The sequence below is a fragment of the Ipomoea nil genome, unplaced genomic scaffold (genome assembly GCF_001879475.1).
Source record: "Ipomoea nil cultivar Tokyo-kokei standard unplaced genomic scaffold, Asagao_1.1 scaffold2826, whole genome shotgun sequence".
Lineage (NCBI taxonomy): Eukaryota > Viridiplantae > Streptophyta > Magnoliopsida > Solanales > Convolvulaceae > Ipomoea > Ipomoea nil.
In genome coordinates, this window is record NW_017619254.1 from 3,243,427 (window position 1) to 3,265,803 (window position 22,377).

Consider the following 22,377-nt stretch of genomic DNA (forward strand, 5'->3'; position numbering starts at 1 on the left):
CAATTTGATCATTCATTTTTTCGTTAAACAACCAAATTGATAATTTTGCTAGGGACCATTTCAATCCTCACATGTACCAATTTCTGCGAAAAGTTAATTATTAAAATAGTTATTTGATTATACTGAAATTATTAATTTGATCCACAGTTAATAGATACCAAAATTAATATATGATGCAAATCGTCAACTAATCGATCAGTAAAGCAAACAAGTAGATTTACATTCATGAACTCAAAGAGAATTAACGTTGAGCTGACTAGCTGAGCAATCATCATGTTCTAAAGATTAGGATTCAAACACAAACAAAAATTAAGGACATAATCATGTGAAAATTACAGTTGAAAGACGAACTAATTAAGGTTTTGGCGGCGGCCAACAATGGAGGACAGAACCTTCTTCACGATGATACTCCGCTCCATGTCGATGATACCGCAGCACGCCGCCGACGGCTCCGCCTTGGCAATGTCTTCAATGCCCTTATCGAAGGAGGAGCCGGAGCCGGAAAACCGCCGCCCTCGCCGGCTGCTGAAGCTGGAAGGCGTGGCCGTGGCGGAGAACGAGGAGAGGGAGGAGGAGGAGGAAGACGGCGAGAGGGAGAGTGACGGTGCGGTGGCGGCAGCGGCTGATTTGGTTCTCCGGAGACTCACCTTGGTGAGCAAAGTTCGTACAAGAATGGATCCCGGGAGCACCTTTTTCTTCCTGGCCAGAGCTCCGGGCACCGTCATTTTGGAATTACAGTAGTAAGAAGGAGGAGGAGTGAGCGGAGGGCGGAGCGCGGCCCCGTCCTCGGCGAATCTGTGTTTGGGAGTTCCCGGTTGGGACTCCCAGACAAACGGCACGGAAACATCCCCGTAGTAAACCCTGAAAGAGGAACGATTGGAGGTTTCTTGCCGGGAAAGAAACCTGGAGAACAACTTGAGGTCGTCGTGCCTGATTCTGAACGACTTTTCCCTGACATTATTCTGGTGAGAGTCAGCGCCGCCTCTGCAACTCATCATCACCGTACCAATCACCGCCGCCGTCCGTCCGTCTGAAAACTTTGAATAATTCAGAGAATTGAAGGAGCTGAGAGATGAGAAGAGAGAGATTGGAGAGGCAAGTAGCAAGGTGGAGATGTATATATGGCAGTCTTAAATGGCGATTGGGTCCTCCATCGTCCTCGTGAAAATCACCTAACAAATTCTTGCTTAAATCCCGTACAGTTTTTACGCTACTCGGTAGACTGTATAAAACTGGATATGATAGATATTAACATCACCGTTTCATTTACATTTTTTTTTTCTAATTTTAAATCACCGCGTTTTAATCCTTTTAATTTTCGAACATCAATCATACACTATTTTTTTTTAGGTAACTGAGAAAAATTTACAATAATTGGAAAGAACAATTATTACGTGAGGGTACGTATATGTGGTGGACATGAAGTTATTTGAATTTTTGTAAACGCCAAAATAATATAGTATTTGATGTGAAAGATTTGATATATAATGATTCATAAATAATTAATTTATGATAGTCCTTTCATGAGAAAAGTTACTCACATAGTCACCTAATAGTTCAATGTACAATAATGATGAGTATATATGGATGAGAATAAGTATTATATATTTGAAGTAGTTTTGAATGTAAGTTATACGATGAAATAAGTATTATATGCAATGATGATCAAACATTTATTATTATTCAGGATATGCAATTCGTGATTTGAGTGTAAACAACGCAATATCTCTCAATTAAGCGTTACTTCAACTTCGAATTTTGGGAATTGAATGAAATAATAAGTATTGAAAAAAATTTAATTTGTTCATATAAATAGATAATTGTACTGATCAATTTTATAATAGACAAAATCCAATATGACAATTGAATATTATAAGGCATCATAGTTTGTAAGAAGAATAAAATTCCTGTAACGTAACTCATGAAACTGGTCATTCATAGAGACGTTAAATCGATAGCTTCGGAACTCACCTTGAGTTATTGCAACAACCAAATTATGATGGCATAATGAATATTTATGTGTTGGGTGTCGACACGTGTTGAAGTTAAGAATAAGAACAAAAATTGAAGCAAAATTATTATTCTAAGACTACACATGGGTGCACAAGAGCATGGACCATGCTCAAATTAAAGCAGGTCGCTATAATTCTAGGAGTAGTTGTGACTTATTATTAATTGTGCTCACTGCAAATATATATAAAAATACAAAAAGACAAAGATTTTTCACCTCCTTTGTATCTGTACGTGGTCCATTGACGTTTTTAAGGTTTATATACTGACTACTTACCGACACATGCACCAGAACTCGTGTAAGGGTATGTTTGGTTGACAAATTTAGCTATCAGGAATGGGTATTAAAGTCATTGTTATTGTTATTGTTTGGTTGACAACTTTTTAAAACATTACTATAAGTTTTGATTACCTCTTTAATTAAAAAACTCATTCCTTAATAAAATAAAGATTTCATTTCGTTATTCCTCCTCAGCCTAATTAATTAATTGGTGTTATATGCTTGTCTTGTTTTGGAAATATATGCATATATATATGTGGGAAAAAAAAGTGGAGCAAAGTGGGAAAAATAGTTGTGGTGTAAAGAGTCAAAGGAGCAATGATAGCATGACAGTTGAGAAAGCACCATCCATGGTAGGAGATGAGATCACCATAAGCAGTATACACTACATGTCAAATTGTGTAATTGTATATATATGCTGCAAATTGGGTATGCTATGGAGCTAAGGGCATCCCAATTTGTGAAATCCCATCCGGGATACTAATTTACACAATGTTTGGATGTTGTATATTGAGAGAGAAAATTTGTAAATGTCGATGCTTTGTTGTATTAAGATTGTTGATTTCATGGCCTTTAATTTGGACCGTCATCGCTAAGCGAACACAACCAATTGGATCGAATACTTAAAGAAAGTAAGTAAAAAAAAAAAATACAATAATCTTCTTGCGAATCTCGACCATTAACACCCCAAAAATGCATAATGCTCCCCTTAAACGTGAACATGATTTCTCCATCCGCATCCACTCTTTCGCTCTGCTCAATGTCGAGGGTTAACAACCAAGCACTCTGCCTGAGTCTAGGGCTGACTACTCGAGCACCCTATGATACATTACAAATCCTGCTGCCCAACTAGTTCACACTACCTAGAGATCAAATTAGTTATATTGTTTCATTTACTAGTTTAGTTATATTGTTTCCTTTTTATTAAGGATTTCCTTCATATTTAGTTTAGCAGTTTTTAGAATATTATTTCCTTATATCTTTGATTGTAACTCCTATATATCTGCCAAGTTAAGTTGGTATTGAATAAAATCAAAGAAAGTTTCTTCCCTGACTTCTCCTCCCTTATTCTATAATATATAATAATCAGCCACCATAGGTAAATCACCTTCTTCTTCGATTAACCATAGACCCGTGACGCGTAGTCTAACTACTGAAACATATCACCCTACCCCACTCATCAAAGATATTTAGAAAGAAAAACGTTTTGTGTGATCTTTATGGAGGATGCATGGTACTTGGTAGGCACATGAGGAGGGTGGAGAAATGAGAATATTTGGTTGTAGGATATTTAGAATTAGAAGGTTGTTGTTGAAGATAGAGGAGATATGAATTCTCAAGAGATGATGTGTGATGTGTCATATATAATTTAGACTCCGCAGATAGTTATGGTTCGTGGTGGATGCCCTAAGCTGTAGTTCGGTCGTTGTCTAGATGGGCTCGACCGGATTAGTAATGAAGTTGTAATTGGGCTAAATTGTAATGTAATTGGGCCTGAGCGGTCTGGGCTTAGGAACAAAAATACTGCCTTTATAATTGGCGAGTTGAGTGCCAGCTTCATCATTCTAAGTTCTTCTTAACAATACGGAGCTGACAATAGTTATGCCCATGGACCCGGGTACATCTTGCAAGGTGAACCAGTGTTAAAATATACAAATTATATATAGAATGTAAATAATTTACATACTGAATGTTTATAATTTAAATGAGTTAATACCACTTCGACTATAGTGATTTTTCTCAATTTTGTCCTAAACGACTTTGGTGACTTAATGTAGTCCCAGAGTTTTGTGTTTTTACTCAATTTCGTCCCCATTTTTGTGTTTTTGCGCAATTTAGTCCCCCATTTGTTATTCTGTCCATTTGTTGTTAAATAAATAGACAATTCAGTCATTTTAATATTGGCATCTCTTTATTCATAGACATGTGAAGTGCGAAATTCCTCTTTTTTTACGAATCACTTCTAAAGCTGCGAATATAAAATTTGATTCGTAGGTCTGAGAATAACTCTGGGTGTAATTCGTGTAAGAAATAGAGATTTCTCACTTCGCAGGTTGAAAGTAAAGAAGAGGTCAATATTGATATTATTGAATTGTCCCTTTATTTAACACCAATTTGACGGAATAACAAATGGTGGACTAAATTGAGCGAAACACAAAAGTCTGGGACTATATTAGGTCACCAAAGTCGTTTAAGACGAAATTGAGAAAAACCACTATAGTCGATGATAATTTTGGGTATTAACTCTAATTTAAATTGTGAATATTCAGTATGTAAATTGTGAACATTAATATATAAAAATTGTAAACATTTGGTGAACATTCAATATATAAAAATTATGAACGTTAAGTATATAGATTGTGAATTTTTGAATCTTGGTCTAGATGGACTCACGTCCACATAATAATTTGCCCGGAGCTGAGGGCTCCGTAAAATAAAGGAGAGGACAAAAGGGGAAAGCATCTAACCGTTGGGAAGCCACAAAAAGGCAAATGATTTGTAATGTCTCGCGTGGTCGGAAACACATCTTTCTCCATTTCATACCTTACCTTAATTATTATATGACACACACACTAATTAATTACAGGGATCTACGGAGTAATTATTTATTACGATGTGATTTGCAAACAAACATTAATTATTTATGAATTATGATTGTCATTAATAGTAATATTTACTAAGTACAATCAACTTTAATTATTTATGAATTATGATTGTCATTAATAGTAATATTTATTAAGTACAATTAACTTTTGTTACAACAACACGAGTCAAAAACATATTTTGTTTATATTGCAAACTATATTATAATATTATAATTGAGAAAAAGTTCAAAATAGTTACTTTACTACGCATAAAAATGTAATTCGAATATTCAATTCAAAAAATTACAATTAAGTCATTAAACAAGTCAAATTCGTGTAATCAAACTAATTTGACTAATATATCAAGTGATTTGTGGTCTACTGAATGAAAAAGTTTTTTTTTTTTTTTAAATAGTGGGAGTGGGTCTTTTACGGGAATTCTCCAACGGTACACTGCCCAATACCCAACGGTCCACCGCCGCCCGGCCCCCCATTAGGCCTTAGCTCCCTACTTCACTCCACAGTCCACACCATTTTCTGTTGTCTTCTTCTTCTTCCTCATCGCATTCTTTGTTTTTCCTCTTGTCTTCACTTTATCTTAGCTCTTCGCTCTCATGGACACTGTTGTACATGATGTTTCCGATCCCACTGGACCCAACCCCCAAAATGGGCTTCACTCGGATCCCACATTGCGCCCTGCTGCTACTTCTCACCCCCTGCTTTCACCGGAGGAGCAGAAGACGCCGGCTTCCAGGGCGGAGATCGACACCTCCGCCCCCTTCGAGTCTGTCAAGGAGGCCGCTTCTCGATTCGGCGGAATCGGTTTCTGGAGACCCGCCTCCCAAAAACGCTCCACCAACTCCCCTCAGGTCTCTCTCTCTCTCTAAACTCCGGCATTGAAGCTTTTTCTTTGCTTTGCTTGTATATTTTTCACTTAATGTTTTCCAAGTATCAGAAATTTATTTATTGCAGTATATATGTAGAGCAGCAAATTTTCTTTGGACTGTCTGCCACATGTTTGTAAAAAAGAACTGCTTTTGAGGACCTTTAGAGTTTAGCCTAGGTAGTTTAGGTTGAATCCCACTTCATATTTTGCATGACTATTGTTGCCTTGTTGGGTGTTTATTCCCTCAAAAATTCTTTGATTGTATATATATTTGCTGGATAAATCTAGGGTGCTGAGGAGTTTGATATTGCAAAAGTGGAGGAACAAGCTGCCCAGTTGGAAAAGGATCTGATTGCCAAAGAATTGGAAACATTTGATGTCCTAAAAGAATTAGAAAGCACCAAGCATGTTGTGGAAGAGCTAAAAGTAAAGTTGCAGGAGGCATCTAAGCTCAGCGATTCGCATAATGCAGACTCTGAAGCTAAGTTAGATGTTGCGTTTGAGTTAGATGAGAAGAAGGATGGTGATGGAATCGATGGAAGAAAAACCGGTGATTCTCTTGATACAGATTCTGGAGCTAAGAAATCAGATGCTGCATTCGAGTTGGGGGAGAAGGAAAGTGATGAGAATGCTAATGGTGATTCTGATATGTGTGTTTCTTCAGCTCCAGGGGTCGTTGATTCTGGCCTGCAGTTTGTATCAGTGCCGGTTTTATTGGAGTTGAAGCAGGCTAAGCTGAACTTAAGCAGGACTACCAATGACCTTGCAGAAATTCGTGCTACGGTTGAATCATACAACAAGAAAATCGAGAAAGAGAGAGTCTTTCTGGAAAAGACTCGACAGAGGCTATCTTCAAATACTGCGAAAGTTTCATCTCTTGAGGAAGAGATAAACCAAACCAAGCAGAAATTGCAGGTGGTGAAAGATTGTGAAGATGGTTCTTGTGATTACATGGATGTCACGAGGGAACTTCAGAGGTTGAGTTCCGAGACAGACCAGTGTAAGAACATTGGAGAGGCTGCAAAGTCTGAGGTTCTGAGGGCTATGCTTGAGATTGAGCAAACAAAGACGAGAATTAAGACTGCTGAGATCAGGTTGGTTGCGGCCAAAAAGATGAAAGAAGCAGCTAGAGCTTCCGAGGCTGTTGCTCTTGCGGAGATCAAAGCCCTGTCGAACACGGAGAACTCATTTACAGCTTTGAAAAGAAAACCCGAGGAGGGCATAACCCTTAGCTTTGAGGAATACTCATCTTTGACCTCCAAAGCTCGAGACGCAGAAGAATCTTGCAAGAGGAGAGTCATAGATGCAACACTTCTAGTCGATGAAGCAAATGTCTCAACAACAGAAATCTTAAAGAAAGTGGAGGAAGCCACAGAAGAAGTTAAAACCAGCAAGAAGGCGTTAGAAGAAGCACTGAGTAGAGTGGAGGCAGCAAATAGGAGTAAGCTGGAAGTGGAAGAAGCCCTGCGCAAGTGGAGGTCTGAACGTGGTGGTCAAAGAAGACGTTCTATACAAAACTCAACCAAGTTCAAGAACGCTTACTCAACTCAACACCGTAAAGATTCTCAGCTCCTTGATGTGAATGGTCTCACTCTCATTACTGACGAGGCAAAACCAGTTTTGAAATCATCCCTTTCGATAGGTCAAATACTGAGCAGGAAGCTGCAACTAGCCGAAGAATTTGAAAATGGGATTCTGGCAGAAAAGAGCAGTGGAAAGCGGAAAGTGTCACTGGCTCAAATGCTCGGTAAGACAAACAGCAGCAGCGTCACCAATTCAAAAGACGACAAGGAGAATGCTCATAAGCAGCAGCAACCCCCAGCAAAGAGAAAGAAGTTCGGTTTCTCACGCATCTCTCTTCTCGTGACAAAACAAAGCAAGAAGAAGAAGCAAACCCCAAGTTATAGATGCCGCAGTGTGTAAAAGAGAACAGGTGATTGAACCATCTGTGGTGGAAAATGGATTTCCTTTCTAATGCATGATGCCCAGTGTCTGTAATTATCCTGAGACTCTAGTTACTTACTATGGTTGTTTAATCTAGGATTGTATTGTTGGATTGCTAATTCCATTATTTATGTAATTATGTTGAAATTAGTTTACTTACTATGTTGTTTAATCTAGGATTGGGATTCTTCCATTTATGTAATCTGTGTTTGTTAGCTGTATGTATCATATCCCCAGTCCAGACAATGAATCTTTGGATTTTTATTGGATTGCTAATTCTACAAGTTATCTCATCCCACTTGATTCTCCAATCCCATAAGATACAATGAATGTACAAAGTCATGTTACATTTTCTTTATTAATAAACAATAGTTATTCTCACTATTTGGTATGATATTATTATAGAGATTTGATTTTATACTCCATAATTATTATATTATTATAGAAATTTGATTCTATACTCCACATTTAAATACTATGTCAACCGTGACATTCATCACATTAAAGACGGAACATCATAGAGTAAATCAAAAAATAATAACCAAAGGACCGTGTGGTCCAATGGTATCCGGTTGCTATTTTATGTAGAAAGTCTAAGGTTCAAGCTGTATATGTTGGCCACCCCTTTCTTAATTATGTAGATGGTGAGTTGACATTTTTAATAATAAACTTTAAAAATACAAATTTTGAAGAAAACAAAAAAAACGCCGGGTGGTCGTCGGCCACCCCTTTCCTTCGTTTCGTCTCCCCTTTCCTTCGTTCCAGTCGGAGACGAAGACAAACCCAGACGACCACCCCTTTCCTTCGTTTCCACCTGAGACGAAGACAAATCGTTGCCAGTTGCCAACTAGCAGAGAGTGTTTCATTGATTCAATTTTACATAGAAGGTAAGTTAGCATTTTTAATAATTTTTAATAATAAACTTTAAACATTAAAATTTAAAAAAAAAAAAAACAAAAATAAAACGCCGGGTGGTCATCGCCCACCCCTTTCCTTCGTTTCTACCGGAGACGAAGATAAACCGTCGCCGGTCGCCAATTACAAGAGAAGGTTTCATTGGTTCAATTTTATATGTTAAATAGTGTAATTGTACTTTTTAAAAGTTTAAAGACCTAACTGACTTTCCAGATAGGAATTTATTTGACCCTTTTCCTCCAAATAAAAAAATAAAAAAATTGAAGTTTTGAGCTCAATAAAAAAAAAAAAAAAAAAAAATTGTGGTAGAATTTGTGACAAGATTAATGCAGATTGAATGCTCCTACAAGTTGGTAGTCTACGCTGGTAAAGTGAGAGCAGAAGGAGGAGGCTTCCCCAACGGATAAAGCCAACGAGCAGATAATAATTGCGTTTATTCTTTGAAGCTGAAGAAAGCCTCAGTCGTCTCTCTCCTTCTCCCCAACCTTTTCGCAGGTATAATCTTTTCTGCAGATATGCATCTTTACCCTCAATACTTGCACAGATGGACAGATTTGATGGCTTCTTATTTGCCTGTTTCATCTTGTTTAAATATTTCAAACTTTCGATAAGGCTATGATCTTTCTGTTGATGGTGAACTGATTTTATGAATTTGAGTTTTAGGGAGATGGGAGGAGGTGATCGTCATAAGTTCTCAAAATTATTTTAGGTCAACCATTAGCAAGATTCGGATTTTGATTTCTTCCTGCTCATATATTTGACTTGAAAATATTTGAGTCCTTACTTAATCATACTGGAAATTCTGATGTTTCAACTCCAGACTGTGATCGAATTACTTAGTTCAAGGCGACAAATCTTGAAAAGCCTAAGCTTGTTTGAGTTTTAGCATCATGGATAAATTGATTCGGTAGAACTGTAGAAGTAAGCTGCAGATTGGTACCGATCTATCCACGAGATCCTTAATTCCTCTAGAAAATTAAATTTGAAAAGTGAAGGACCAGCCATTTAAGAATTCCTCTTTTTCGTGGTTTTTTTTTTTTTTTGGTTATCGGGTTAACTGAAGTGGTTTTCCTTTTCTGTTCAGGCAGCATGGATATGAAGGTTTGCTTAGTTCTTGTCATACTAGGTGCTAGCTGGTGCTGTAGTGCCAGAGATTTGGCGAGCTCTGTCCTTAGTACACAAACTGTAGATATTCCAGGTAGCTCTTGAATTCTTGAGATTTGCGATCTGTGATTTGATATGGTTATCAGTGCTTGTAAGGTTATGGGAAAACTTTCACAGTTATAATGAAACAAGTATGAAATTAGCTGGTCCTTTTATCTAGAATGATCATAAGTTCTGGCCTTAATCTGGCCGCTTGTCCATAAGGTATCTCTATGGTTTTGTTATCAAGTGGAAAACAACTACTACAGTTCTTCGTTGAAAAACACCTTATCATCTCATGGAGACCTGAAAGTTCGTAATGAACATTGCTGTATCCTCTGTATTATTCTTCGGTACTCCTATTTTTAAAACATATTTAGGTCTTTCCCATTCAACTTAAAAATCATTCGTTGAAGATTTGTTTGTTTATGCCTGCCAGCCTACCCTTTATCTGTCTAAATGAAAACATGATCCTACAAAAAAGTTTATACTAATTTCTTTGACCAAACATTAGCAAGATCTGGATTTTGATTGCCTCCCTTCTTTTTGCCTTTCCAATGCATACTTTATTAGATTATACATTTTTCTCGAGTGATCTTAGTGAAATGTAATTGTCATATATAAATAGTAGAAATACATTAATTCTTGCTTGACCGACATGCAGAGAGACAAGAAGTTCAAGCTGTAAAAGTAGCCAAGGGAAATGATATAGTTTGCACCATGTGCGAAGAATTTACAAGTCAGGCACTCACTTACCTGAAAAATAACAAGACTCAAGAAGAGATTATTGGTCTCCTTCTTAAGTCTTGCTCTAAGCTGCGTGCATACAAGCAGCAGGTATTTGTGCTCGAGCATTAACTGTTTATTAAGTATGCATCTTTTATTTTGAAATGATATCATTCAAGGTTACTGTATATTTTTCTACTGAGTTCCTAGAGATGGACGAATAACGAGGGAATGATTTCATTCTGGTATCCAATCTCTCACATAAGAATTGAAGTCTCAAATCGCAACAATATGTTTAAAGTTAAATCTGAAATCAATAATTGAGTAAAACAATGAACTCTTATGATTGAATCACACACGGGATTGCAGTAAGATGTTTTTAATACAAGATGACACATGAAGAAAATGTGTACTTATTGAAAGCATACCCTTCTTTACCGTGGTAAGTGTCTGTTGTGTAGGCAGTAGAAATTAGAAAACGACTCCTGATACGAGCTTTGTACGATGGCTAAGGATTTAAAATTCACGACCATTGATATGCTACTTGTATATGTGTTCTTGTTGCAGTTATGAACTGAAATTAATGTTACTTAGTTCTTCGAATTTATGTTTGCAGTGCGTCACATTGGTGAATTATTATGGCCCTCTTTTCTTCTTAGAGCTCTCATCAATACAGCCTCAACAATTCTGTCAAGAAGTTGCCCTATGTCAAAAAGTTGCTTTCATTTCTCAGCAAGTTTCTAACAATACCTGCAATTTATGCCATTATGCTGTATCCGAGGTGTTAGTGAAGTTGAAAGATCCCGACACTCAGGTACGCTGTCTGGGTTATATATATCTAACCCGCGATCCAGTTCTTATTAGTTAACAAGTCTGCATCATGATTCATGACGGTTCTTCCTGTCATTATTATTATTATTATTTTGAACTTATAAGTGATAAACAGCACCTGCTTGACTTTCTTATGACTCCATATGGAAGTTCAAATTTTCACTTGTGTGCATGTTCATGAGATTTTGTTTATCATTCAAGTGAGCTTTTGCATTAGAAGAAAACTCCTTCGTTTAAGTACTAGATGCACCATTTGTGTACACATATACATACGCTGGTTATATCCACTCACAAGATTTTGAAGTCGTTTTCTTGTAATTTTCAGTTAGAGATACTCGAACTGCTCCTGAAGGCATGTGATTCAGCCAAGAACTATGCCCAAAAGGTGAGGAACCGAGAACCATCTGTAACCATTTTACGTTTTCAGTTTCATGCATCCTGATAGTTATGATCATAGAAAGTGCTTGGAACCGAAGTAAACCATCCAGGAGAATAGACGTCTAAGAAGTGTGTTGTTGACAAGTTGCGCTTTATTAATCACGTGTCATAACAACTTTTGCAGTGTAAGAAACTGGTTTTCGAATATGCTCCCGTCATCCTCGTCAACGCCGAGCAGTTCCTAGAAGCAAACGACGTGTGCACCATTCTCCATGCCTGTGATTCCCCTGCAGCCGTAGTAGAACAGGCGTTGCCAGTGACAGACGCCTCGATGCATTCTGCATCTTAGAAAACCAAAGCTTCCCCATAGTACCCTTAACAGCCAACACTGTAAACTATTGTTTGCTTCTTCGCCTCCTGGTGTGGTGTATAAACGCGAAGAAGATTCATATTATGTGTGTAAAGTGTTCATACCAGTACATCTCTCTGTGTACAATACAATAATCTTTCTTATCAAGATTCACAATACTTCTTGGACATTGCTGCTGATTACATTCTTCAACTTCCATTCCACTTGACATGATGGGATGAAATAGAATGTTAGTGATATTCTTTGAAGAAATCTAAAAATATGAATTTTGTGATGTTTAAGATTCTTATTAAAGTAAGAAACTTCTTAAACATTTATTAAGATTTTCCCATTTGAGTCCTTCAATCAACAAACCATCATATTTTTTAGAATGGGAGGGGATCACCCATAGAACAACCAACATATACTTAGTCCTATTTCCGGGTTGGTTTTACGACCAAGGCGGTTGAAGATGGGCCAACATAACCGGTTAGAAATCAAGGAAAATAATAAAGTGTAATAAGAAAAGGATGCTGTTACTGTTTTGAGTATATATATTTTTTTATAAGTCTTTCTATGGTGTTTATACAACTTAGAGATTATTTTTGGTACTCGACCTTAATTAAGAAAAACAGATCCCATAAAGTGTGCACATTAATTACAAATTGATTGCCTAAAAACATAAGGAAGTAATCTCTTAAAATCTCGACTCAATCATCAGTCACCTTGTTCTGCATCTCTATAGATGCATTTTAATTGATTTTCCAATGCACAAAATATATTGTAAGTTCATTTGAATCTCTATCCTATAATAATAACTATACATATTAAAAATAAAAAGAATAATCAACTGATTTAAACTATTAATTATAATGTAATCACACAAATCTTATACGATTGGTACAAACAAAATATTTAATATTCCCCACCCCATATATGATCATAGATATACATCTAAGATTGGTTTCTTTGCACTAGAGACAAGGAATAAAATGATAATAAGGATAAGACTTCTTTATTTGCTACTTTGTCCCTCTGGATGTTGGACTATGATTGGAAAACCAATCAAAACAAAAGCATGTTCGAATGCTCCAATTTTATTTCCAATTTGGATCCATCTGTATGTAAAACGACACTTACAAATTTGAGCGTCATCACACCCACTTTGATTCCTCATATTTAAAACTTATTTATTTATTTTTAACACTAAAAAAATAATCCCATTTAAAAATTTATTCATCCTTATCTCCATAACCAATTTGTAAATTTTGTAGCATTATATTTGTGCAAACTAAGCCTATCTCTTTGCAAGAGCTTATCTATTCATCACTTGCTAATTTATAATGAGGGGTGTTTGGAATGAAATTATAATCTTATTTTGAATAATAAATTTCAATTGTTCGGAGGAAAAGTCTATTTTTACATCCTAGAAGAATTTAAAAAAAAAAAAAAAAAAAAAAAAAAAAAAAAGATAAAAAGAAGGAAAAGTGACAGACAACTAACCTGTGCTATGCATGGCGTCTATTGGGCACATCGTGCATGATAAATGTGGATTCTTGCATTTTTTTTTTATAAACGTGACAATATTTAGTTCAAGTACAAAAATCAAATATTGTAAAATATTGTCATTTGGAGTGCTATGAAAGAAAGAGAAGGTTGAGTTGGACTTCCTATCTTCCATTATCTACATTGGGATGCTATAAGAAATATTTGATATGATTTACCACTTTTAAATTTGAACATCATTTTAAAATTTGATTCTCATGTTTATTTGTCTAATTTTAAAAAATTTACATTTATATTAATGAAAGTTAATCTTTTCCATTCAAAAAAAATGTTTTAATTTGGAGGTAAACTCCACTTTTACTTCTCGAAAAAGAACAACAACAACAACAATCTACTAATCTAAGTTGATCAGATGCTGAAAAATAAGGAAAAAAAAAATTAAAAACATGGTGTGCATGAAAAATTAAAAATGTGGTAACACTTTTGTAATTATTATAGGTTTTAAATGTGCACACAAGTTTGATGCACGATAAGTTGCACTAATATGTAACAATGCAACAAATTTGGGTAAACTCTTTTTAAATCTTGAATGCATTATTAATTATTAACGGATGTATTGTCAAGCTTATCCGTGAATATTAAAAGTTCATAATAATCAAAATTATCATTGTAGTTCTTTCACATATTTTTAACCATTGTTCATCCAATAATCTCAAATAGGTAGTTGATATTATTTGATTTATTTCACATTTTTTTATGGGAAGCCTTGTTCTCACTTAAACATAGAGTTAATACCCAAAATGGTCCCTCGACTATGCCATAAATACCAATTTGGTCCTCAACTACCATTCTTACCCAATTAAGTCCTCAACTATGTAGCTTTTACTCAATTAAGTCCTCAACTATACAATTCTTACCCAATTTAGTCCTCAACTATACAATTCTTACCCAATTTAGTCCTCTGTATTAATTTGACTGTTTGTTGACTGTCAAAAGTTGGGATAAAATTATAATTTTACAAGATTTCTCCTTCCTCTCCATTTAGCAGCGCCAAACCATGCAGCAATACACTCCGATCAGATTTCGATCGTCAAAAAATCGTTGGAAATCAAATTCATGGGCTATCCGATGCATAACCACTACTTCGATACTGACAGGTTTAGAACTCAACCGGAGCTTATTGCTACATGGTTTGACGCTGCTAAATGAGGAGGAAGGAGAAAACTTGTAAAATTACAACTTTATTTCCACTTTTGACAGTCAACAAACAGTCAAATTGACAAAGGACTAAATTGGGTAAAAATTGTATAGTTGAGGACTTAATTGGGTAAGAATGATAGTCGAGGACCAAATTGGTAATTACGACATAGTCGATGGACTATTTTGGGTATTAACTCCTTAAACATATTTATATGTGTTTGTCTATTTTGTGATGTTCCAATATAATGCGTATACAATATATTTATATTTCAAAAAAAAATGATAATAAAAATGCACAATGCTTACTATTGTAAACATAAAGAAATTTTGACATTTTTAATACATAAATTTGTGGTTATACAAAAATGTCATTGTTTATATATATTTATGGATTTAATTAATCTGAGGTAGCCCAAATTAGTAAACTCGACAACAAACGTATATATGATAAGGATAGATAAAACGGATAAAAAGATGTCGTAAGGTCGCCGGGACCGAGTGTTGTATTAAAGATTGCAAATAGGCTATTACAGTGTTTGATTAGGACAATCGTAGTGGAGATGTCTTAATTGGACAAAAGAGGGGCCTTTTATACAAGTCATAGACCTCCTAACTGCCCACCTAAGTCCGGGGAACGGTTGTCTCCTGCTTTGGCCTCGCCCGGTTCAGAGATCGGGCAACGCGGCCTAGGCGGGCTGCTAAGACCTCATGTCGCGGCCTTGCCGAGACGGACGGATTGGGCACGTATCATCGCCCCGGGGCCCGTTCTTGCTCCATGCTCTCAGGTCATCCTATAATATATCCATCATACATACATACATACATACATACATACATACATACATACATACATACATATATATATATATATATATATATATATATATATATATATATATATATATATATATATAGTAAATAATTAAATACAATACTTTTTCATTTTAATAAAAAATAAATATACAGTACTTTTACAGTGTTGAATTATTCATATTTTGGATTTTAGAATGTAGTAGCAAATATAGAGATCTAATTCACGGTTTCAAATCGAAACATATTTAAAAATTGGAAAATCCTTCCACTTTTAATAATTCAATTAGATTAGCATTAATCATTATCATATTGTAATATCAATCAGGCCAGAAGTGAATTCTTATCTTGAATATGGCCAATTCTTTAAGCAAGAAAATCAATCCACTTTTAGAGTAACATCTCATTATCATCTTCTCATATTAGTGGGGCCAAAATGATTAGTAACTATAAAGTATACTTTCAAGTTCGAATTCTGATAAGACTGCTTATATTGACATTTTTTATTTGTCTGTTTTTTTTTTTTTTTTTTTTTTGAAAAAATTTGTTTGGTTAATTATGGAGAATCTAAATTAATTTATTTTTTTTTTTGAATGTTACTGGCTCTATTACATATATTGTAGTTTTTGATACTTTCTTGTGAAAAATTATCAAATAGTCACAAGGTATGCTTCAGAGCATACATTCAAATAGTGAGTGCGGATCCAATCAAAATAGGCCAAAACTAAATTTTATCTTGAATAAGATCAATTCCATAAAGAAACGATAAAATCGACTCTATTACAAGATAGTATTTGTTTAATGCCCTATATTTACTACTCACCAATTTGTCAACCCTTTCTTTTTACTCTTTTTATTTCATATCTTAAAACTAAAAGTTGTCACATTGTGAGATAAGTTTGTGAGTGGTAAGTATGGAGACACTAACGTGGCCCAAAACAAAACAAAACAAAAAAAAAAAAAAAAAAAAAAAAAAGACACATGCTAAATTGCTAATTACTCCGTATTAATTAAAATAGTATCTCTCTCTCTCTATATATATATATATATATATATATATATATATATATATAGTAGTAAATAATTAAATACAATACTTTTTTATTTTAATAAAAAATAAATACAGTACTTTTACAATGCTGAATTATTCTTATTTTGAATTTTAGAGTGTAGTTGCAAATATAGAGATCTAATTCACGGTTTCAAATCGAAACATATTTTAAAATGGGAAAATCCTAGCTTCCACTTTTAATAATTCAATTAGATTAGCATTAATCATCATCATATTGTAACATCAATCAGGCCAGAAGTGAATTCTTATCTTGAATATGGCCAATTCTTTAAGCAAGAAAATCAATCCACTTTTAGCAATATAATTCGATTAAGAGTAACATTTCATTATCATCTTCTCATATTAGTGGGGCCAAAATTGATTAGTAACTATAAAGTATATATAGTTTCAAGTTCGAGTTTTGATAAGACTGCTTATATTGATATTTGTTTATTTATTCAATTAATTATGGAAACTTAAATTAATTTACTTTCTTGTGAAAAATTATCAAATAGAATCACAAGATAAGGTTTATCCAGATTTCAAAGCATACATTCAAATAGTGATTGCGGATGCAATCAAAGTAGGCCAAAATTAAATTTTTATATTGAATAAGATCAATTCCATAAAGAAACAATAAAATCGACTCTATTGTAAGATAATATTTGCTTAATATACTTTCTTTTATCAGTTGTAGTCCAAAGAGTCAAATACCTTACCGTTGAGGTAGTATTTATTTAGAGTTAATACCCAAAATCGTCCTCAACTATAGTGGTTTTTCTCAATTTCGTCCTAAACGACTTTGGTGACCTAATATCGTCCCAGACTTTTGTGTTTCGCTCAATTTAGTCCCAGACTTTTGTGTTTTTGCTCAATTTAGTCCCTCATTTGTTATTTTGTCCATTTTGTGTTAAATAAATAGACAATTTCGTAATTTTAATATTGGCATCTCTTTACTCATAGACATGTGAACTGCGAAATCTTTTTTTTTTTTTACGAATTACTCCTAAAACTGCGAATATAAAATTTGATTTGCAGGTCCGGGAGTAATTCTGGGTGTAATTCGTACAAGAAAGATGAATTTTGCACTTCACAAGTTGAAAGTAAAGAGAGATCAATATTGACATTACTGAATTGTCCCTTTATTTAACACCAATTTGACATAATAATAAATGGAGGACTAAATTGAGCGAAACACAAAAGTCTGAGACGATATTAGGTCACCAAAGTCGTTTAGGACGAAATTGAGAAAAACCACTATAGTCGAGGACGATTTTGGGTATTAACTCTATTTATTTAATATACTTTCTTTTATCTATTGTAGTCCAAAGAGTCAATACCCATCATTGGAGTTCAATCTTGTAATCTTCCATTAAGAAGAAGCACAGAGATGTCAATTGAGCAGAATGTGCTTGGTAAATGAAAATGACTATTGTAATCTTTAAAATACAAAAATCAATAATCAATTTTTTTATTTTTTTTATTTTTTTGTGGATATGACCCGTTGAAAACGGGAAAGACGACTACCAAACTCTCATAGAACTAGTACCAAAAGAATCCGCCTCAAGGAGAGAGATGATGGAATCCGGGGGAGACTCAAAACCAATCGATGATATCCTATTATGAAAGCCTAAAACAAATGGATTAATCAAACACTCTACCTATAGAAATAGATATATCGATTAAAATACTTTACGAGATTCTTTTTTGTAAAAATTTCTTACATACTCGATTAAATATTTATTGAGTTGGGGTATGGGACGCCTCCTGGAACGAGGGAGGCGATTCCACCTTTTGTCACAAGAGAAATCATAAATTGATTTCCGCCTTCGCAATAAATCAAAATTAGATAACAATTTGTTTTACTTTGTTGTGCTAATCTTGTTTAGTTTTTTTTTCCCTCATTTGTATAGATAGATAATTAATATTTTATAAAAAAAATAATTTTATAATAGACTTATTTAATTAAAAAAAAACTAATTGAAAAAAAAAAACTTTTTTCTCTCATCCAAATAGACAATGATATTAATTTTTTTTCTATTTTTACCCGAACACATTAGAAATGAAAATGTTTTATAGAAAACTAGTTATTTATTATAAAAATATTTTTCGTGTTTTTGAACGTACTCTAAAATATTACACAATTTATTATTTTGGAGAAAATTAAGAATTTAAAACAATAAAACGTTTTTTTAAAGGAAAATGATTAGTGCCCCTATATTACCATTCACAAACTTGTCAACCCTTTCTCTTTACTCTTTTTATTTCATATCTTAATGGATTAAAACTTGTCACATTGTGTGATAAGTTTGTGAGTCGTAAATATAGAGACACTAACGTGGTCCAAAAGGGGAAAAAAACACACATGCTAAATTGCTAATTATTAATTAAAAATAGGAAGCAATTATATAATTATCTGTTCAAACCTAACACCACGCGGATCAGTCTGCCGTCTGATCTATTTTCCCCCTAATCACGTGGTTTAAAAACGAAGAAACAGGAAAAAGATGAACATGGATCCCATCCATCATCCCATGTACCCAGACCGTTGGCATCCTTATCCCAATTTCTCTGGTCAAATAATCACGTGTTCTTATGTTAATCCATTTTTTAACATAGGATTTAGGAAACCTAATTACACTTGTTTACTTGCACGATTATATTATTTATGCTGATTTCGTTTTCCCAGAGGATCACAGGCTGGACCGACGCCGTAATTTAATCAGTCCGACACGAAAAGGAAGAGACGTGGAAACCGGAAAAATGTAAATAGCTAGTTGGATTGTAGAGCCCAAGTTACATTGGTATATTGATGACGTAACATGTGTACAAATCACTTAGCTCCATAATTTTTATTTTTTTAATACTATTGGCTCTATTGCAATGTAGTATCCTTTCTATATTTTCTCTATCTACTGTCATCCAATGCGTCAATACCAGGCAAATTATGTTGGGTAACTGTGTGCACCATGCATAGTACACACGAAATTGGATCCATAATTTCTATACTATATATCCATAATTTCTATACTATAGATTCATAATTATTGAACTCTATATTCACAATTACAAAATTCTATGTTCATAATTTTCAATGTTCATATTCTCAATTGTTGAACTCTATATTCACAAATTACTGAACTATATATTCATAATTTGATAACTATATAGTATAGAAATTATGGATCTATAGTATAGAAATTATGGATTCAATTATATTCCGTGTACACCTTGCATGGTACATACGGTTGCACAGCATAACGCTCCGTCAATACCCCATCACCGGTGTTCGGTTCTGTGACCTTCCCTCAAGGGAAGCCACAGAGGTGCCACTTGAGCACAAGGTGCTTGACAATTAATCTTAGGTGATTTCAGTTTTACCAGATTAATCTTAAGCTCACATACGCCCATAGAGTCACTGCAGTGGTAAATCGCGAGTCACGCAATTAGCCCCGGTCAGATTCTAATTTTCATGTGCGCACAAAAGGTCCAATCGAGACCTTCCATCATTCTTGAGTCTTTAGCTCAATAATTTGTATTCTTTTTAAACTTATTAGTTACTTAGGTGATCTCAGTTTTGTCGGATTAATCTTAAACTCGCAGAACCTCGCCCATAGAATCAATGCAGAGGTAAATCGCGAGTCGCACAATTAGCACCAGTCAAATTCTAATTTTCATGTGCGTACAAAAAAATCCAATCGAGACCTTCCATTATCTTTGGTCTTGTAGCTCGATAATTTTTACTTGGTCTTTACGTTTTTCATAATTCTATTGGATTAATGTTATTATAAAATGATGTTTATTGACGTTGTTTGGTTTAAATTTATGTAATTTATGTTTTTGGTATATGAAGTTGGACTGGGTAATTTAATTAGTTGGATATGAAAAGGAAAAGATGTAATAGTTGGATTCATTGTAGTGCACTACTTACATTGGTATATTGTGAAAGTTGGTTGACTTGACAATTTAATATTTGACTTTCACGTTTTTCACCATCCTTTTAATTGAATTAATGCAAAGAAATGAGAGGGAAGACGTAAACCGCACGGAGTAAAAAGCTTCTAACTTGAGCGCATGTGCGTGGGCACAACACATGCTTCCCTCACTCTTCTTACTTAATGCATACACACCTCGTGACTCACGTGTCATGTTTTACGTCGCACCATTACCCACTCTATTAAATACAAAAACTGATCTTTATATACCATCTCAATTAAATTTGTTAGACGATTGACTTAATAATTATAAGATTATAAATTATAATCTCAATAACTAATATTACAAGGCAAAAATTTATTTAACATTATAAATTTATAACACACCATCAAATCACGACTGTATACTTTTCTTGTCATTTTTTTTTAAAGGTAATATTTGTCAACATAACACTTTTTAGAGAGTTAATAAGAGCAAACACAATATAGTAATGATTTTTTATAAAAAGAGCGAGATAAAAAAAACAATGTCTAACAAAATAATAAAAAATAATAAAATTTGAAAAAGGCTACTTTTATGCGCCTATTGGTAGGGATGTCAATGGGGCAGGGTGAGGGCCGGGGACATACCCCCATCCCCGCCCCCGACTTTCTTCCCATTTTCCGTCTCCATTCCCATCCCCGTCTGGGAAGGGAAAAATCCCCCATCCCCATCCCCATGGGGATTATTCGGGGACGGAAAATCTCCACCTCATTAATAAGTTATAAAAAAATTAAAAATTAAAAAATATTTAAATAAATAACGCATATATATTAATCCCTAACTTAAAAATATTTTACAATTAAACATGTTATTTAAATCACGAGCAGAATTTTAGCTTGAGCCTACCTTCGCACATATGCATTTTATAAGCATGACATACAATGACAAGAATGCATCTAAAATTATATACTCCGTATGTATATTATATACAAAGTAATACATATGTGTGTTGTGTGCCCCCCCCCCCCCCCCCCCACACACACACACACACACACACACACACACACACACACACACACACACACACATATATATATATATATATATATATATATATATATATATATATATATATATCGGGGATGGTGCGGGGTAGGGAGAGCACTCCCCATCCCCCCCGGGAATTTAAAATTGCCCCCATTCCCATTCCGTCCCCGTAGGGGTGGGGAATCGAGTTCCCCGTCGTGTCCGGGTACAATTGACATCCCTACCTATTGGGCACGCATGTTGGGCTCAATGCGTCAAAAAATAATTTTTCTTTTCTTTTCTTTCTCCGCGTTAACACTACTAAAAACTAATATTTGCAAGAAGAAAAACCCACTAAAAAAATTATTATCTTCTCCATCAGTTAAAAACTTGATAATAAGTTTTTTCCTCCTGCAAAAATCATTTAAAAACTCCTAATGGGTTGTCCTAAGCAAACTGTTAATATAATTATAATATTTTAAAAAATGTAAAAAAAAATTATCATTTCAATCTAACAAGTTTTATAATGGGAAAATGACACTTTTTCTCCCTGAGTTATATACTTATAGCACTTTTTCCCCCTCAATTATTTAGGTAAGCACATTAGCCCCTTCAATTATTCTAAAAGTGGTGGTTTTTCCCCCTAATATATTAAATTGACATTTATACCTTTAAAATAAATATTTTATTTATTTTACTTCTCCAACAAATTATTGCGTATATGTAGGGATGACCACGATTCGGTTCGAACTGAATCGGACAGTATAGCAATCGAATTAAAACTTTCCGGTTATGATTCAGATCTAGAACCCAATATTT

General features: G+C 34.5%; 2 protein-coding genes across 2 annotated transcripts; both read left to right on the forward strand.

Annotated features, from left to right (window-relative positions):
• The first annotated feature begins 5,287 nt into the window (after positions 1–5,287).
• LOC109159329 (WEB family protein At2g38370-like) lies at positions 5,288–7,989 on the forward strand. Its single transcript, XM_019307458.1, has 2 exons — positions 5,288–5,744; positions 6,050–7,989. Exons 1-2 carry the CDS (start codon positions 5,490–5,492, stop codon positions 7,682–7,684), a joined length of 1,890 nt encoding a protein of 629 aa, XP_019163003.1. The 5' UTR covers positions 5,288–5,489; the 3' UTR covers positions 7,685–7,989.
• A 934-nt stretch (positions 7,990–8,923) lies between these two features.
• On the forward strand, positions 8,924–12,237 carry LOC109159230 (prosaposin-like). Its single transcript, XM_019307319.1, has 6 exons — positions 8,924–9,115; positions 9,705–9,818; positions 10,428–10,600; positions 11,106–11,303; positions 11,646–11,705; positions 11,883–12,237. Exons 2-6 carry the CDS (start codon positions 9,710–9,712, stop codon positions 12,045–12,047), a joined length of 705 nt encoding a protein of 234 aa, XP_019162864.1. The 5' UTR covers positions 8,924–9,115; positions 9,705–9,709; the 3' UTR covers positions 12,048–12,237.
• Positions 12,238–22,377: the final 10,140 nt, after the last annotated feature.

What these genes read in the sequence shown, in the direction of transcription:
- LOC109159230 (XM_019307319.1), top strand. Translation starts at nt 9,710, where the DNA reads ATGGATATGAAGGTTTGCTTAGTTCTTGTCATACTAGGTGCTAGCTGG. An exon ending in ACAAACTGTAGATATTCCAG is followed by an intron (nt 9,819 to 10,427) that starts GTAGCTCTTGAA and finishes ACCGACATGCAG; the next exon opens with AGAGACAAGAAGTTCAAGCT. An exon ending in TGAAAGATCCCGACACTCAG is followed by an intron (nt 11,304 to 11,645) that starts GTACGCTGTCTG and finishes TGTAATTTTCAG; the next exon opens with TTAGAGATACTCGAACTGCT.
- LOC109159329 (XM_019307458.1), top strand. Translation starts at nt 5,490, where the DNA reads ATGGACACTGTTGTACATGATGTTTCCGATCCCACTGGACCCAACCCC. An exon ending in GCTCCACCAACTCCCCTCAG is followed by an intron (nt 5,745 to 6,049) that starts GTCTCTCTCTCT and finishes GGATAAATCTAG; the next exon opens with GGTGCTGAGGAGTTTGATAT.